We start from the raw sequence: 19,275 nt of genomic DNA, 5'->3' as shown, positions 1-19,275 counted from the left end.
AATTCGTCCAAACTTTTATTTAATAAAGAAAAGTTACAACATAATACACAAATATTATAAAACCAAGAGTGTTACTAACGTACTCTTTTAAAGACACACTTTAACACACTTATTGTGTTTGATTTATTTTTTCAAGAGTTAAATAAAATAGTAAAAGCAATGCAAAACATTCCTTAATGATAAGTTCATCATTAGGGCAAAGGAAACAATCAAATTTATAAAGAGTTTCACAAATAAAAGGTGAGAGTTTGGTAGTATTGAAAGGGATGGTAAGTGGTTAGAGTGGTGCTCTAGTGATAGTGAAGCTTGTTCGGTGATAGTGTGATTGTAATAAAGATGAGTGAAATGCAAGTAATATAACAAGGTAACCATGATGGATTGTTAATATTGGCAGTGCGGTGGTTAATTAAGATAGCAGATACAAATCAACCTGGCAACACCAAAAGGAAAATTATGAAGGTGGAGAAAAGTGAGGTGGTGTATAGAGATAATAGAAGGTGGTAGTACCGTGCCGTATTGTCAATGGCCCATGTGAATGATCATGAGGGAAAGAATCCTCTCAAGTTACATATGACTACTTGAGAGAGACGTGAAGCATTTTGATGCTATGCTAATCAAATTTTGCGCTATTATTACAAGAATGAATCTTCATTTAAAAACTTAACATGTTTTTCCTTTTATTATTGACTTAAATTATCATTTTTATACAATCGGAATGATTGATTCATGTGATATAATAGATATATCATATATCCATATACATATTTCATTATTTGCTTGAATAGAGTTACCTCTTATATCTACCCTTATTAGACCCAAAAAAATATCAACCATGAACAGGATTGGAACATGATTGTGGAGGATACATGTATTAGTTAAAAAAAAAGTTTTTAGTTTCAATTCCTATTACTTATTCACTTATGGAATTTGAACAATAGATCCAAACAAATACTTAGGTAGGAAGGAAGCTGGGTTGCAACCTATCAGCTAGTGGACAAGGACAAACACAAACAAGGACTTGGTTAAACAAATTTCAACAGATTATGGTATTACCAATCAAAACCAGCAAACTAGTATACTCCAAGCACTATTGAAATTTTTTGGGAGCACTCACTTGCATATGTACATTACTTGAGAATATATTCATGACCACCTTATCCAAACTATCATGAGGAAAAGGAAAAAGGAAAGCTCCCTGCTTTTCCAAATGCTATTCCTGCTTTCTGTTCCCTTAATCAAAAGGCCAGGCTGACAGGTTCGAGAACAATGTCCCATACCACAAAAGCAGAGTACACTATGAGATTGTCTTTCTACCCATGTGCTGGGTGCTTCCTTGAGAAGATGGACTTGATCAAAAAGAAGAAAAACTCAATTTTACATCTATTGACTAAGCAGGCTTCACAGCTCATCCATGTGTGCTTAATAATTGAAGCCATTAACAAGATCTGTAGTCACTTAACTATCATTTGAAGCATGGATTCCATTCGTTCTCTGTCCCTACACTTGCTGATCAAGTCCAAGTACTTCATAGCATCACGAGGTCGGAGCCCTTCAAGAAGGAACTTAAACAAACGACCATGTGTTCCTTGCATCACATCAAAACATTGCTCCAGTGCACTCTCCTCTCCCTCTTTGCTCAGCTCCAATGCCTCCATTAGTGGAAGTAATTCCACTTCCTCCTCCTTGAAATGTAGCTTGCACTGCCGCTAATAACATATTAAACAACTAAATGAGGGTCCCAAATAAAAAAATCAGAGATCATGAAAATGCTAGTAACAATAATCAATGTTCACTAAGCCAATGGTGTAAGACACAATTTTAAAGTGAGTGCTAATGACCGCTTGCCAAACCAGTGCTAACAAATATCCAAACATAGCTAAAATCATTATAGGAGTTGACCTTACCTGCAATAACTTGAGCCGCGCAGAAAGGTTACACAGAGCCTCACGGTAATCAGGGCTCCCAGGGTTCAAAACCCCTACAGATTTGATGACTTCTTTGATGCCATTCATGAGAGGTAGGTCCCTAGCATGTTCCTCTTTTGCAGCTTTAGAGAGCCCTGCATTTTTTTTCATTACAGACATAATTAATATATTCATTCAGAGCATTGCTTCATAGACAAGTTAAACCTTTTACATATGTTACTCACAACAAACCTCTTACTTTCTCCCTCACAAAATCAAGTAACAACCATTACTACCTCAGATTCTCACCAACAAAACAAGAAGAAAAATCAACATAAAGCAAAATTATGTATGTACTTTCAAGTTCCAAATTCATCAATAAATAATCAAATTAAAACATGAAAATAGCAAATAAACAAAAATTGAAAAAAAATATAACAAAAAGGGTGAGTTTGGGTAAAAAGCTTAATTAAGTGTTTATCGCATAAGCACTTATTCACAAGCTAGTTAGAAAATCTTATTAAAAGAAGCTGAGCATAGATTTTGGATTAGTATAAGCTCTTATTAATAAGTTAATATGAACCTCTTATGAAAATAAGTTCGAAACAATTTATTTACATAAACTCTTAAACTCGAATAAGCGCCTCAATAAACTCAAATAAGCTCTTCCGGGCCAAAATCTATTCTATATGAAAGTGTTATGTTATTGTTACCTCGATCAGCTGAATCAAACAAAGGGAAGAGGAGAGTCTCCTCCATCTGAGCATGTTCCATCATCACCTCCAGCAGCTCGGAGTAGCTCCTCGCGAATTTCCTCACCTCCATCTTCGGGGTCCCCACCGACGGATCAACAGCCTTCTTCCCTCCACGCGCCGCCAGATCCTCCGCCCACCTCAACACCCTCTCCACATGCCACAACATGCTCTTATGCTGCAGCCTAGTCACCGTCACCATCACCGGCGCCGTTCCCCCCTCCTCCTCCTCACCACCACCCAACGGCGGGCTCGGAAACCGCTCGTCTATGAACCGGAGCAGCGTTTCGCGGGAACCCGAAACAACCTCGGATCCAACCTGGAGCGTAACCGGGTCAGCCCGGTTGTCAGATGGAACGAAGTCCGGCGAAACGGACTTGTGGAGGAGAGCGAAACGAATGTAAGCGGCGAGAATGCTCTTCGGCGAACCGTATAGCCTCACCGTCGGATACACTCTAGCTCCGCCGTGAGGTACAATCTCCGCCGTCAATTTCTCCGACTTGCCGAAACAGTTTCCCATTGATTGGTTGCAGACAGAGAAAACGAAGGTGAAGAAGAAGAAGAAGGTGTTAGCGTATTGGTTATGGTTGGAGATTAGAGTAAGAAACCGGTATTTGGAAGAAGAAGAAGGAGAAAATGGGGAATGGTGATGGTTAAACGAACTGAAAACGACACCGTATTTTGGGTTGTAGCGACCAGAGAGATTGTTACAGTTGCAGATGCAAGAACTGTGCAATGAGAGGGAGAGAAAGAGTGACAGAGAGAGAACAAGAGATTTATTTGACTATGTTTTTCTGTGTCCAATGGATAATAACAATGTTGTCAACTTCTTTTATATAAATATAATAATTTAGTCTCTAAATAGTACTAAATTACTGTAATTAATCTTGAATAAATTATGTCGTTAACTTTTCTCTTAAGAAGGGAGGTGGCATGAATTTCCATGTTTAAATATAAATCAAATTTAAGTTAGTTAATTTAGTCTCTAAATACTAAATTAGTGTGATTAATCTTGGATAAATTATGTGGTCAACTTTTCTCTAATGAAGGAAGGATTCATGAACTTCCATATTTAAATATAAATTAAATTTGAGTTTATTATTTTTGAAATAGATATTCAATCAATCAAAATTATTGATATTAATTACTTTTTGAATGGATATTCAATCCATTAATACTTTAAAAAAAATACATTAATTAGTATTTAATAATTTATATATTTAAATTATTATTAAATGAGTTCCCTATCAATAAAATTAGTTTTTTTTTTAAATTAAAAATCATGTATTTTACTCATTTTTTATATCTACAATTAAAAAAAAACAAAATGTAAAACAACAAATTAGTACCAAAATTCCTGAAAAAGCTAATTACTCACGGAAACTACTCAAGCATCTTTAATGATGTATGTCGCATAAGTTCTCTTATGAGTTCCAATATACAGAGAACTATTACTCAGGTGGGTGGTTGGGTGGATGGGGCGTGGTCTTGGAATTTTCAATGGAGGCGCAATTTGAGTGAGAGAGAGCAGGGGTGGGTCCTAAATATGTGTGAGTCAGTGAGTGGTGTGAGCTTGGTAGAAAACCAATGTGATAAGTGGTAGTGGTCCCCAAACCAAGGGGGCCTTATACGACTAATAGTGCTTACTCTGTTTTGCAGGATAATGGTGAGGAGGAACCTGATCAAGCTATGCAACTGTTGTGGGCAGCTCTTGTACCATCTAACGTCAAGGCGTTTGTTGGATAGACTTCAAACTAGACAACAATTGTTTCGCCGAGGGGTGCTTCAAGGTACTGATGATCCTCGTTGTGCTTTCTGCCATGTAGAGTTGGAGACGGCTGCCCATTTGATGTCATCTTGTACAAGGGTTCGTGAGGTTTGGGCTCTTTGTAATAGTTGGACAGGTGGTCCTCTACACTTTTATGATTCGCCGCGTGATCATCTGAGGCATTTCGCTTTCCATGGCTGGAGTAGATCTCAAAGAGTTTGTGAGATTGCAGTGTGGCGTGCTGTGGTGTGGTCGGTATGGCTCCATCGGAATGACATTATTTTTAGAGATGCAGTGCTTGATATTGATTATTTGTTAGATATGATTCAATTTCGCTCATGGAATTGGGTCCGCCATAAGGTGAAGGGGGTGGGGTTTTCGTTATTTGAATGGAAAATTGCTTGGACGCTTGTATTCACTCCCTGTGATGTCTTGGGGGCCTGTTGTCTTGCTTGTGGTGCTGCTGTCATGCTTGGGGGGTTGCTGTCATGTGCGTAGTGCTGCTGTGGTACGATGTTATTCAACTTGTTTGTGGTGCTGTCATGTTTTTTGTAGTTCTTTTGATTGGCGGCATTTTGCTTAAAACATGATGTGCAACCATATGTTCCAACATCTGGAGCAACATGTTGTGCTTATGTATGTTGGTAGTTCAATCGCTGAAATCAAGTTGTTTGTTGGGCTGCTGACTGGATGGTGATTCAGAAGATTTATTCTATGTTTTGTGTTTTATCTTCTGAAGGCGTGTTTGTTTTAATCTTGGCTGAAGTAACAAGATTGATAACGTGTGAACCAAGTCTATCTCAAAGTTTGAATTCCGTTTTACTTGGTTCTGTTTCTTTATTCTAGTAAGATTTGATTCCTTGAAGATTCTTTCCAGAAGTGCTGTTGTGGACTCTATGGCATTCGGCCTATTGAAGATCCAAGCCTCAAGTGAATGTCTATTTAAGGAGGTTTAACCCTAGTCGCTAAGTGTGCGTTGGACACCCAAGGATGGTGTTTTAGGGTTTTGTTTTGTGAGTCCTTGTTCTGTTATTTTGTACACCTCTCTACTGCCTCCATTGCTAATCATATGGCTTAGAGTTGGTTTGTTTAGTTGAGTTGTAATCTCTTCAAATAGTTGTTTGATCATGAGATCTATCTTTCAATCTCTTGTGTAAAGGATCGGTCACTGTGGCAGTGATCATTAGGAGTTAGGGGAAGTTTCCTCGTAGCTTAGAGGGAAGGGCTAAGCTAGATTCACTAGGAGTTGCAACATGTACAGAGGCTTGACATGCTAACGTTTTGGGGGATTTTGCCGCAATGGCTACCTACTGTATTTGCATTGGTTTGTTGTAATTGAGGGGTGCGTTTTGGCCTGTCTATCTTTATTGTGGCTGTAATTTTACACTAGTTTGCTTGTTTCTTTCCTCTCTTTTCTTTTCTCTCTTGGTATATGGGTTAGCACCCCTTGTGCTTAATCAATATATTTTCTTTGCATATAAAAAAAAAACAAAGAATTATTACTCACGGGCTTCCGAGTTTGAATATTTCTTCTGGGTAAAACTACTTGATCCTTGTATATCTAGTTGCAGAAATTTTCTAAGGGTGATTCTAATCATTCCAATTTTCCATTAACCTTACAACAATGTGATCATTCTTCTCTTACCCCAAAGTGCTATATTAATATTTATTGATGTATTGTTGTCACAACTCCATATGGGAGTGCCTTATACATTCCTCCTATTTTCACTGCACTGTCATTCTTACTAACAGTAAAGCAGAGGATTTTATTTTCAGAAATTAATCTATTTCAACTTTATTTTCAATTTTCTTTATAGATTAACCTATTGGCTCTGGAATGTTTAATTTGTTTTGAATTTATAGATAAACATCTACTACAGCTTTGCTCGTGATGACCTCAATAACACTCAACAACACTCTTGCTAAATATATAGAATAGGAAAAAGATCACTACAAATGTCAAATATAAGGTGAATCCAACCATCAAAAATACAAAACAAATAGATATAAGCAAGTAATCTAAATAACTCACACCCCGTATCCTATTATTCTATGATAATCAACCATCAAAAGTACAAAACAAATAGATATAAGCAAGTAATCTAAATAACTCACACCCCGTATCCTATTATTATATGATAATCAAGTTGAAACATATGGTGGTGAAACTAAACTCTCATGATGAATCCCTCCACACCACGGATGTGAACTTCGCGTAATCCTACAATAACACCCAAATTTTCCATTTTTTGAGACATACATAACTAAATAAGAACGGGAGCATGTAGTTCTAAGAACAACAACACCATTTCCCAGAATGCACAAGGGACTCAAAAGAGGATCACTGTATCCACAAATATGAGATCTAGAAATATGGAAACTCTTGCGAGGAATTATCATCAATTTAGTCCACGACTCCTGAACTCCATACTCTTTCATCAACCATAGAACATAATTAGATTTGTGAGAAAATTGCCACACATAAAGATAGTTATTGGAGACATGCAGGTCAAGATCCCGAATTTTACCGTCTAGCTTAGGTGGTAACAACACTTCACCATAAGTCTCTTTTTCCACGTCAAAGGAAATAATCACCAATTTAAGAGAACCATCACGTCTATTGGTCAACCAATGTAGATTACCATTCACGAATATTTGACACTCACACAAATTATTGGGATCAAACGGGAGATCCTGAATCGTTGTCCAATAACTTTCACCAAAGGTATAAAGTCTGGTCATGTGTCTAATGTTTCTACCTCGACCAACACGCCCAAATGTTAACACCTTGTACTTATCGTTCACTTTATCATAGCCAAAGAAAGCATTATAAGGGTTCACTTTATCATAGCCAAAGAAAGCATTATAAGGGATCCATAACATCTCTTCAGAAAAAGCGGGCGATCTTTTAGATGTCAATCTGATAGAAGGGTTCCACACTCTAAAACATTTATTCTCACGCAAACACACTAGTCCATTGATTGAACTGATAAAATTGTTGTGCCTGCCCTCCATCTTGAAGGTAAGTTTTTTCATAAGGATTGGAGAGTTTTCAAATAATGGATGCATAGAATATGTTACAGCCTTGGTAGAATTAGCAAACACTAAGGTCAACTGTTGGTGGGTTATGATTGTGCCCGAGATTGAAGTATGACGAAGGTGATCATTCGCAAATTGGGAATGAAACATTAAGATTTACCATGATTTACACACACTTGAATCGCATAAGAGATTTCACTGAAAGTTTCACAAAAATGTCCTAGATGAGTTCGTTCGGTAAGACCGACCGGGACGGCCTCGGCCTCTGTGACATAACGTGGTGGTTTGAAACATACGTCTAAATGCTATCTATCATCGCACTTTCCCTGTTTTTGAACTTATATATCCCTGTTAATTAGAGATAGGCCGATAACAAGCCGATAATCCCTGCCAATAAAACTAGAAAATTTCAACAAAATCAAAATACTATCTGGAGGGATATATCCTAAAATTTGGAAATCCTATAAAAGCGATCTTTTTTTTAACGTGGCTTCAAAAGCGATCTTATTCTTAATAAAAGTCCAAACAAATCAAATTGAGAATAAAAAGTATAAAAGTTGTTTACATTGTAAATCAATTAATTTTTTTTTATTTTAAATGTAACAAAAAAGTCAATTAAATGTTAAGAATGTATACCAAAAAAATGTTAAGAATGTATCATATCAAAAAAGTCTATTTCAAAATTGTATCTTTACTCTATTTAATTAATATTAGTTTGTTTTCCTATGGAAATATAGTAGCAGATCATCTCGCAAAGTGGGGAGCTCATGCTCATGAGCCTGGGATTCATGTGGTTGTTAGTCCTCATTTGGAGCTAGAAAACCTCCTGATGATTGATGAAGGACTCCTTTTTCGTTCGTTAGTCTTTTGTTACTTTTCCTTAGGAGCAAAAAAAAAATCAGTTTAGGATAGCTTATTTATAGTTGTGAATCCATTGGTGAAGCAAGGAGTCGAAAAAAAAATGATGAGTGAATAATATAAATAATTTTAATAATCATTAATTTTTTTATTGATAATTATTTAAATCTATATTATATAAATAACTAGTTGAAAAACCCGTGCAATGCACGGGTGACTTGATTATATTATATTTAATGTATAATATTATATTTTTATAATTTTTTCGACGGGTTACTTTTTTAAAATTTATTTAATCTACAATCTACGTATTAATATGCATGATTTTGAAAGAAAAAAGTGCATGATTTCATTAAAATTTAATCTACAATCTACGTATCAATATGTATAATTTTTACCATTATTGCTTTTTTTTATTATCCTTTCATCGATAAATTTCTACAAAATATCCATTATTGTTTTTTATTTTATTTTACAGATATTTAAAAACTAAAACTAATTTCAAAGCTTATAATGTAATACTAATATCTAATGACACTATCAGGTTTGATAGATACATGTATTAATGAACCTAGGCACTTAAATTAGGCTATGAGCGAAGAAAAAAAAATCACTTCTTTCTAATTCTTCATTCTTTATTTAATATTTTTATATTTTTTCCACCCTGAAATCAAATGTAATATGGAAAAATCAAAACAAATTTATATTATTTCGTTAAAAAAAATAACATGTTGATCTGTTATAACCGGTAAAAGTAAGTGGTGTAAAATTGCATCACTCTAAAAGTGGTGCATATTACAGGTCACCTGAAAATATAAGTAAAAAAAAGTGTAATTAATTAATTATATTATTATTTGTTGCCTGATTTAATTATTTTTAAGAATTCATGTGTTATTGGTTTTTTATTTTGGACGGAATTGGGATGATATGAGGGTGCATAGTTCAATAGAGTACTGGATTAAAACCAACATAAAACAAAACAAACCAAACGTAAATTAAATATGACTTTGAACTATCCAATCACGTAATCATTTTTTTAAAAACAAATTGTAAAAAGTAGAAGAAGAGTACACGTTGGGTTCACCTTGTGAAAATTGGGTAAGAGACAAAGAACATGAGAAGCATGGTAATTTTTTTTATGTCCTTTAAAATATAAACTATATTTGTAGCATGATAATTTTAGTTTCCTAAATGCCAGACATTGTAACACACACAGCCAAGAGACACACAAAAAGCAAGAGGAAATGAGCAATATCCACCGTGTAACCCAATTAGTTATTTTCCTCCATCAGTCAGCAAGAAAGAATAAGTAAACCCAAATGAGGAGGATCATTTCTTCTATAAACCTATTACATAAAGGGAAATTTTTCCTCATGTGGGTCATTTGTTAAAGAGTCGATTAGATCCTCAGAACTCGACATGCATGCTGCCAAGTGCAAGGGTGTGATGCCCCCTGGGCCCTCAAGATATACTAATTAGTCAAGAATTATAATAGCCCATTTCATGCTATTATAAAATGAAATCAAATGCCCCGAAGAAATTATTTAAACTTCAGGTTTTTTTTTTGAAACTAACTTCAGGTTTATTACTCTAGTACAATCTGATTCTGTTTTTTTTAAGTTAATGCATATTTTAATCTATATATTTCATCCAATAACAATTAACTTCGTTTATGATCGGAAAAATAAAAATAGCATAGTCGTCTTTCTTGATATATAGAAAAGAGAGGTAGATTGAAAACAGCCAAAATAATAAAATACAATTAAGATTTAGAATTTAAAAATGAAGACCAAAATTTACAATTATCCCTTACAAACTAAAGAACAAAATATGAAAGCAAAAATAGATTATGTCTTCGGTCACAATCAAACAAAGCAAACTGCTGAAACAAAAACCGGTTCAGAAGAGCGATATTTTCTTATCCATCTTTAATCTTGTTCTTCTTGCTTAATCATTTTTAGAACCTTGTTTGCAGACATCTGAGTATCTTCACAAACATCGTGGCATTTGCTTTTACACCAATTGTCCTGCTAATTGAGGGTTGAGTTCTATGAGTCTCCTTCACTTTGTTTAATTTGGGTGAATTGGTAACCTAGTGATCATAATTTCAAGATAAAGACACAATTGATATTTTAATAATGTAATACATAAACAGGTAAAATAATTCTCAATAGTAAATGTATTGTATATGTTAGTGGTGTCTTACCTTGGTTGTGTCATTTGTTTCATGATCATCATCCAATATTTCATAAGAACCACTTTGGAAAGGGCACTATAAAAATAATAAAAGAGATATTTATAAATCAGTTTTTATTTATTTGAAATTAAAAAATTTATGTTGTAAATAACAAAATGGATAACCTCTTCTATCTTGTATTTATCCAAAAAGGACTTTATGAGCGCATCATATGTAACCAGCCGATTTACTTGTATGTTCCTGTGCTCCATGTAATTGAAGAGTTGTATCTTGACTTGGACCTTGAATACAAAAGCCTTTTTCTTTGAACAAATCAAGTTCTTGAGGATACATCTCGTCAATGTTAGCCTGATGAGCATTGCATAAGTAAAAGAAGTAATTTGAATGAGATTACCCTTTCAGCATATGAATTGTGAAGTTCAAGCGCACCTTTTTTCAAAAAAATTGTAGCCTCCCGGTAAAAAACGGTGAATGTTGTAGAATCAGTCCCATCAGCTACCACTAATTGAATGTTGTATCTGGTAGATTTTTATTTTGTAAGTTCATTAAAATTAAAAATAAACAAAGCTATTGGTTAATTTAATATATATGCGTGCATAAGTTTCAAAGAGACACCTAAATGTAGCATTGTGGTAACCCTTATTGCATTTTCTCAAAAAATATCTATCATCTTGATCCTTCACTCCAGCTAAGCAATTCCTCATTGGACACACACGATATGACCAATTTGTTTTTAAATCAATGTCCTTCACAATTCCGTAGATCACAAAATAACCATCCTCAAGAGAATATTATGAAGATCATTAAGAAGAAATTCGAAATTATTTATTTGTAAAAGGGAAATTACTTTACACATACCTCAATGCTGTTTTTTAACTCTGCAATTGTCTTGTAAACCGATTCATTCAACACATCATTGCTCAATGAGTACATTGAAGCCGCGGGTATTGTGGTAGAATTTCCATTTGGATTTTTCTTTAGATTTTTTTTTTGGTACAGAATTTTCATTAGATACATGTTTACATGAATGTGTAGACGATAAAGCAATCTCATTAACAACATTTAAATTTATAACTCAAAATTTTGCTATTTAATTTAAATAGATACCTTCTCTTAAGGTCTTGAGCCACGGGAATATCTAAATCCATCAATAGTTTAGAGTTGTAGTTTGCATTCAATACTCCCATCTTACCTGCACGTTTCAAAGGTTTAAATATTTTTGCAAGATTTTTTCTTTTTTTTTCAAAACAAATAGTTCAGTAAGCAGGAGTAATTATATGTAGTCAGGTTGTTTAGGATCTTTAGCGTTGGGGACCCTCCATATGCGTATTATTCTGACAACTATCTTCCAAATATTTCCGTTGGAGGTAACCTTGATTCTAGAGATAGATTCGACCTTAGAATTCATGGTATGTTAGCTATGAAGTCACTAACAATGTGAATGAAAAATATGATATTTTAGTCTGAGAAACGCAGTATAAATAGCTGTGATTGATAAGTAGAGTTACTAACAATCTTTTTAAAAAGAAATTTAATCAATAAGATTTGTTTTTACATTAAAAAATTGAACGTTCCAAACCATATTTAAACAAATCAAAATCAAAATCTTACAAAAACAAATCAAAATCTTTCATTTGATTTGTTTTAGGTGGATAGTGGGTTTTATATTTGCGGATGGTCTTTTTTTTTTTAAATAGTTTTTAATCTTAATTTTGTTTTAGATGGGTAGTGGGTTTTATATTTTGTTACAAAATCTTTTATATTTTTTTTCAAATATGTATATGGATGGTCTTTTTTTAAAAACAGTTTTTAATCTTTATTTGTCTTTTTAATGCAGATTTTGATAATCTTTATTTGTTTTTTTAATCTTTATTTTGTTTTAGGTGGGTAGTGGGTTTTATATTTTATTACAAAATCTTTAATTTTTTTTTCAAATATGTATATGGATGATCTTTTTTATAAAAACAGTTTTTAATCTTTATTTTGTTTTTTTTTTGCACGGATCTCTTTTTTTTCTAAAAAAAATACATATAAAATATGAACTCACTTTAAGAAAAAATATTTGTTTATTTTAATGCAGATTCAATTATTGAACGGATTTGTAAAAACAAAATCTTTATTTGTTTTTTTAATGCAGATTTAATATTGAAAAACATGCAGATTTAATATTAAAAAATAAAATTTGTATATTTTTTTATTGGGATGATATGACAGCGACACGTAGTATATTATATAGATTATATGTAAATAATTTTATGTTAAAATCTAAAATCATATAAGAATGACATTGATGTTATTTTACATTTTTCAATTAGTTAATGATTTTGTTCAAAACTATTTTTCTAACTTTTAATTTGCTCTCTCCCCGAATGATAGTTCAAGTGGTAAGAGCTGGTGGACATAGGGTTGGGGAGGCCGGGAGGGAAGGTCAAGCGTTCAACTCAGGAGGGTTGTAATTTATCCTTCCGATGTAAAAAAAAAAACTTTAAATTGGCTCAACGTTTTTTAATTACTCTAGTTCCTTCTTTGTGTGGGTAGTAGGTTTTCAGTTTTCTTTCATGGCAGTTGTCATCTTCATGTTGAACTTTGCATAAGCATGGTTTATAGTTGACTTAGGATATCATTGTGTAATATGTGAAAGTGATTTCTTAAATGTCATTTGTTTGCTTGAGGTCTCTATCATGCATTTTCCATTGTTTGATGTTTTAGTATATGTTATCTCCATTGTTATACATCCCTTAGAATTTCTCTTTCAACCATACTAGTGTTTTTCACCTGTGCGTTGCACGAGAAATATGTCTATTGTATTTGATTCATCAATTAATACTTTGATTATTAAAAATATAATAAACAACAAATGAAATAGAAGAGTGTGAAATGATGAGTAAAGTGGACAATAAGACTTGTCTTCCAAGGCTGATCGAGATCATGAGGAACTCATTTGACATTCTTCATGAACATGAAGACAATATCACAAATCATAAATATAAGGAATCACCAAAAAAGCAAACGATAAACACATATTAATCATGGAAAAAAGAATGTGATGGTAGCGCAAATCAGGATTGTGAAAAGATAAATCATAAAGTATGACATCATTGTGTTTATACCAAGTCATACAAATCAGGATTTTGCATGGGAGGTTGTTCTGAAATCTCATCCACTTTCTCCCACTCCAAATAAGGAAATGTGATAAATGCGTCCCTCATTAAAGGCTGGAACTTGTAAATCAGAGACTGCCTTAGAGAAGCGTGGATCTTACCGCCCTGATATTAATTTAAGAAAATATTAGGATTTGAATGGACAGTCAAGATTCAATAAAATAAACATAAATCAAGCACTTATTGATACCTTTGCATCCATCAGCACTAATTCCATGTAGTAGGGCAATTTCTTCCTAGAGAAGCTTCGGACTACCCACAACCGGATGAGCGTAGCAACAACTGCCCAAGTATCTTTGGAAGCGTTGATTTTTGAGATATCATCATTTTTGAAACTTAGTGTAAGGGAATTGGCCATCACAAGAGACTTTTTTACCTTGTTGGTGTAAATTTAAAATTTATTTACCAATCTGGTGCAACTTTTAAAATATTTACACAACTAGTGTAAATCGCCACTAGCATCGGCGATATATATATATATATTTTTTCATGTTTTAAAGAAATCGCCAACAGTCATGGCGATATATATATTTTTCTAGTATCGCCATCGTCATTGGCGTTAACCAAATATTATATATTTAAAACTTTTGAGTATCGCCATTATCATTGGCGATTTTGAACTTTTGAGTATCGCCATTCCTAATGGCGATGGCGATGTCCAAATATTATATATTTAAATTCGTTGCCATCTGCTACTTATTCGAACTAGTTTAATTTTTTTTTCCTTGTTGTTGCTTTTAGTGACAGAAATTTCCGTCACTAACTACAAAAGTTTAAAAAATATACATTAGTTTATTATTTTTTCCTTGTTGTTTCTGTTAGTGACGGGATTTTTTCGGTCACTAACTACTAAAGTTCAAAATCGCCAATTAAAAGTTTTAAATATATAATATTTGGTTAACGCCAATGACGATGACGATACTAGAAAAATATATATATCGCCATGACTGTTGGCGATTTTTTTAAAACATGAAAAAAATATATATATATCGCCGATGCTAGTGGCGATTTACACTAGTTGTGTAAATATTTTAAAAGTTGCACCAGATTGATAAATAAATTTTAAATTTACACCAGCAAGGTAAAAAAAGTCATCACAAGATGGGTAATAATACCAAATTGCTTGATCAGTACATATCTAGTTGCAGAAATTTCCTAAGGGTGATTATCTAATCATTCCAATTTTCCATTAACCTTACAACAATGTGATGATTCTTCTCTTTACCCCTAAGTTCTATATTAATATCTATTGATGTATTGATGTCACAACTCCACATGCCTTATACATTCCTCCTATTTTCACTGCACTGTCATTCATACTAACAGTTAAGCTGAGGATTTTATTTTCAGAAATTAATCTCTTTCAACTTTATTTTCAATTTTCTTTCTAGATTAACCTACTGGTTCTGGAATGTTTAATACTTTAATTTGTTTTGTATTTATAGATAAACATCTACTACAGCTTTGCACGTGATGGCCTCAATATATAACACTCAACAACACTCTTGCTAAATATATAAAATAGGAAAAAGATCACTACAAATGTCAAATTTAAGGTGAATCCAATCATCAAAAATACAAAACAAATAGATATAAGCAAGTAATCTAAAGATGAGCCTTCACCAAAGAACTCACACCCCGTATCCTATTATTCTATGATAATCAAGTTGAAACATATGGTGGTGAAACTAAACTCTCATGATGAATTCCTCTACACCACCGTAGTGAACTTCGCGTAATCCTACAATAACGCCCAAATTTTCCATTTTTTGAGTCATACATAACTAAATAAGAACGGGAGCATGTAGTTCTAAGAACAACAACACCATTTTCCAGAATGCACAAGGGACTTAAATGAGGATCATTGTATTCACAATTATGAGATCTAGAAATATGGAAACTCCGAGGAATTATCATTAATTTAGTCCAAGACTCTCGAACTCCATACTGTTTCATCATCCATAGAACATAACGAGATTTGTGAGAAAATTGCCACACATAAAGATAGTTATTGGAGACATGTAGATCAAGATCCTGAATTTTACCGTCCAGCTTAGGAGGTAGCAACACTTCACCATAAGTCTCTTTTTCCACGTCAAAGGAAATAATCATTGATTTAAGAGAACCATCACCACTCTTAACCAACCAATGCAGATTACCATTCACAAATGTTTGACGCTCACCCCAAATAGGGTGACCAAACGGGAGATCCGGAATTGTTGTCCAATCACTTTCACCAAAGGTATAAAGTCTTGCCATATTTCTACTTTGACTAACATACTCAAATGCTAGCACCTTGTACTTGTCGTTCACTTTATCATAGCCCAAGAAAGCATTATAAGGGATGGACATCATCTCTTCAGAAAAAGCGGGTGGTGATCTCCTGGATGTCAATCTAATAGAAGGGTTCCACAATTTAATACAATCCTGATCATCACGAAAACACACTAGTCCATTGATTGAACCTATAAAATGGTTGGACTCGCCTTCCATCTTGAAGGTAAGTTTTTTCGTGAGGGTTGGAGAGTTTTCAGGTAATGGATGCATAGAATATGTTACGGCCTTGGTCGAATAATCAAACACTAAGGTTAAATGTTGGTGGCTCATGATTGTACCTGAGGTTGAGGTGTGTCGAAGGTGATCATTCAAAAATTGGGAATGAAAAATTAGGATTTTCCATGATTTGCAGACGCACTTAAATCGCATAAGAGATTTCACCGGAAGTTTCACAAGGATCTCGTAGATGAGTTCGTCCGGTAAAATCGGTAGCGATGGCCGCCTTTGTGACATAACGGTGGTGGTTTCAAACACACGTCTCAATGCTATCTATCATCACACTTTCCCTGTTTTTGAACTTATATATCCCTGTTAATTAGAGATGAGCCGATTATAACAATGAGTAATACACATGTCAATAAAACTATAAAATTTAAACAAAATCAAAATATTATCTCGATGGATATATCCTGCAATTTGGAAAGCCTTTATAAGCGATCTTCATTCTTAATAAAAGTCCAAACAAATCGACGAGAATAAAAAGTATACAAGTTATATACATTGTAAATCAATTACATTTTTATTTTAAATGTAACCAAAAAGTCAATTAATTTTAAGAATGTATCATATCAATTAATTAATTATTAAATATACATTGTAAATCAATTACATTTTTATTTTAAATGTAACCAAAAAGTCAATTAATTTTAAGAATGTATCATATCAATTAATTAATTATTAAATAAATAATTGATTTCCTCACATATTTGAATTGATTCAAAAAAAAACATACTCAGTACAACAGAAATTATCCTCAAGAGTTTTAAGGAATACAAATTATTTTATTAGGTATAAAAACGGTAAAAAAAAATATGATAAAATAAATGATCATAATTTCTTCACAGCTTAACAATTTTTGTGATTTTATTATTTATATTTGATAACTTAGTAAAAGTTCTTCCTTATATATTTGAAACAAAAATGCTATTTGTCGATACAGTGTCATTATATGTTGAATTTAATGGGTATACACTGTCAGTGTAAACTTTGTTTACACAGTCGCCCAATTGAATTCCGCCACATCAGCAAATATATTCTTGTTTTAATTAAAATTTAAGATGAAAGATATTATTTCACTTATATGGCATGTTGTGATTGGTTGTCAGTGTAAAACAGTTTAGTGCATATTCATATATTACTCCCATAAAAAAAATTCATATATTATAAAGATATTTAATAATCACAAAAGTTATTATTATTATTTTTTATACATTAGAAAATGACAAAACAAATCTTCCGATGTATCAAAAAGAAAAGGACAAAACAAATGAAAAGACTAAGGTAGCGTTTGGCCCGACTTTTTTTTAACTTAAAAGTTACTTTAAAGCTAAAGATAAAAATAAGAGCTTTAAATATAAGGTTAAAGTTGTTTGGTAATTTTCATATTTTTCCACCTTAAATAACATGTGCTATTCACACGTACTCATCTAAACATTTTGTCAAACACTTGACTTGCGCTTTTATATACATGATCAAACCTTCACAAAGCTTCACGACACTTTTGCCCACAAGTATTATACAGATCAAACACAACGGTCAAAGCAAATCTAAAGGAAGCAATTTTGCAATTTAAAAAAGTTTTCATCCACTCAAGTGACTCAACCCATCTTTCCAGACATGGTCATTTCCCTGTTGAAAACACCAAAATTAACCCTTCCATAACACTTTGAAATTGATTTCGTCAACAATATCAGTAAAAATCAAAATAGAAACAAAAATTTGTGAAGAAGGAAAGGGTCTTGTTCCTGTCAATTTTTTTTTAAATACCATGTCTTGGTCTGTGACCACCATGACAGAGTTCATCCTCCTTTTCAAACCATCACTTCCAAGTTTCATCCTTCTTTCTATTCGACCAGTTAGCGGATGCCCTTTGATAGCATGTAATGGTGAAGAACGAAGTTTGATGATTAGTGACTTAGCGATCCACACAATAGATGCATGAAATAAAATTTAGCCTTTTCAAAAAAGCTCCTATTGATAGTCTTGGCTTATAAGTTACTTTTCTTCATTTTCTTTGTAAAATTTAAGGAGCTTATTTTTTAAGGAGCTTATGTTAAAATCTGTTTGGCCCAACTTTACCTTAAAAGTGACTTTTAAGTCAGAAATAAGCTGGGCCAAACACTACCTAACACTATGTTTGGTAGTGTAGAGATGGAGAAGAGATTGAGGGAAGAGAGAGAGATAGAAGACATATGAGTTATCTTTCTTTGTTTGGTTGTTAGAGAGATGAGAGAAGAGAGAGTTTTATTGGTGAGCCCCATGCCTATTTTGGGTCTCTCCAATTTGGAGAGAAAAGGAACAGTGGCGGGTGGAGGGAACCATGTGCTAGTTTTTTTTTTTTTTTTTTGCATTTTCGAGGCATTTAGTGGCGGTTTAGCCACTATCTGCTTTCAGACTTTTTTGTTTTTTAAAATATTTTTTCAATCAAAAGTCAACTTTTTCTTTTTCTTCCACATCATTATTTCTCATATCTCTCCTCTTTATCTCTACCATACCAAACAACTCAATAAATCTACTATATCTCTTACATATTTCTCTCTAAAGAGCTACACAAGGAATCCTTCAAAAGAAGGTGCCCTAAACCTAGTGGGGGGTCTCCAACACACAAAATTCACGGGATGGAAGATGGGAGCCTTGCTTAGCCCGCCAATCCGCCACCGAGTTTCGTTCACGCAACACCCAAACCAGTTCCACTCGTCATCTCCTACGTAACAACTCGATGATCTCTTGCAGCACCTGCCCGTGGATGTGAATGTCTCTGACCGCCCAACTGCAGAAATCAAATCTAAACAATCTGATTCACAGATTAGCCTACAACTCTACAAGTCTCATGCTCCCAAGCTAATCTGAGACCGTCTCGCATAGCCAGCGCACATAAAGGACTCCCCCGTCATATGCGACATAAAACCAAAAACCCAACTACCTGCATCATTGTGAATGACCCCGCCGCCTCCCATTGAGCTTGCATCCTCGCGGTGACTACCATCCACGTTCAGCTTGAAGAACCATGCTGGAGGATTTCTCCACACCGCGCTCAGCC

General features: G+C 33.7%; 4 protein-coding genes across 4 annotated transcripts; 1 reads left to right on the top strand and 3 right to left on the bottom strand.

Moving 5' to 3' along the window:
* Positions 1-1,018: 1,018 nt before the first annotated feature.
* LOC130720702 (uncharacterized) lies at positions 1,019-3,462 on the bottom strand. Its single transcript, XM_057571386.1, has 3 exons — positions 2,618-3,462; positions 1,905-2,059; positions 1,019-1,706 (listed from the first exon to the last, which is right to left on the bottom strand). Exons 1-3 carry the CDS (start codon positions 3,174-3,176, stop codon positions 1,452-1,454), a joined length of 969 nt encoding a protein of 322 aa, XP_057427369.1. The 5' UTR covers positions 3,177-3,462; the 3' UTR covers positions 1,019-1,451.
* Positions 3,463-4,319: 857 nt separating this feature from the next.
* On the top strand, positions 4,320-4,922 carry LOC130720014 (uncharacterized). Its single transcript, XM_057570599.1, has one exon. The coding sequence runs from the start codon at positions 4,320-4,322 to the stop codon at positions 4,920-4,922; it is 603 nt and encodes a 200-aa protein (XP_057426582.1).
* Positions 4,923-6,566: 1,644 nt separating this feature from the next.
* LOC130720013 (F-box/kelch-repeat protein At3g23880-like) lies at positions 6,567-7,439 on the bottom strand. The gene has a single exon (XM_057570598.1). The coding sequence runs from the start codon at positions 7,437-7,439 to the stop codon at positions 6,567-6,569; it is 873 nt and encodes a 290-aa protein (XP_057426581.1).
* A 7,902-nt stretch (positions 7,440-15,341) lies between these two features.
* Positions 15,342-16,172, bottom strand: LOC130720012 (F-box/kelch-repeat protein At3g23880-like). Its single transcript, XM_057570597.1, has one exon. It carries the CDS (start codon positions 16,170-16,172, stop codon positions 15,342-15,344), a length of 831 nt encoding a protein of 276 aa, XP_057426580.1.
* Between the last annotated feature and the right edge of the window lie 3,103 nt (positions 16,173-19,275).

This window comes from Lotus japonicus, chromosome 5, assembly GCF_012489685.1.
Source record: "Lotus japonicus ecotype B-129 chromosome 5, LjGifu_v1.2".
Taxonomy (NCBI): Eukaryota; Viridiplantae; Streptophyta; class Magnoliopsida; order Fabales; family Fabaceae; genus Lotus; species Lotus japonicus.
This window is presented reverse-complemented; position numbering and strand designations above follow the sequence as displayed.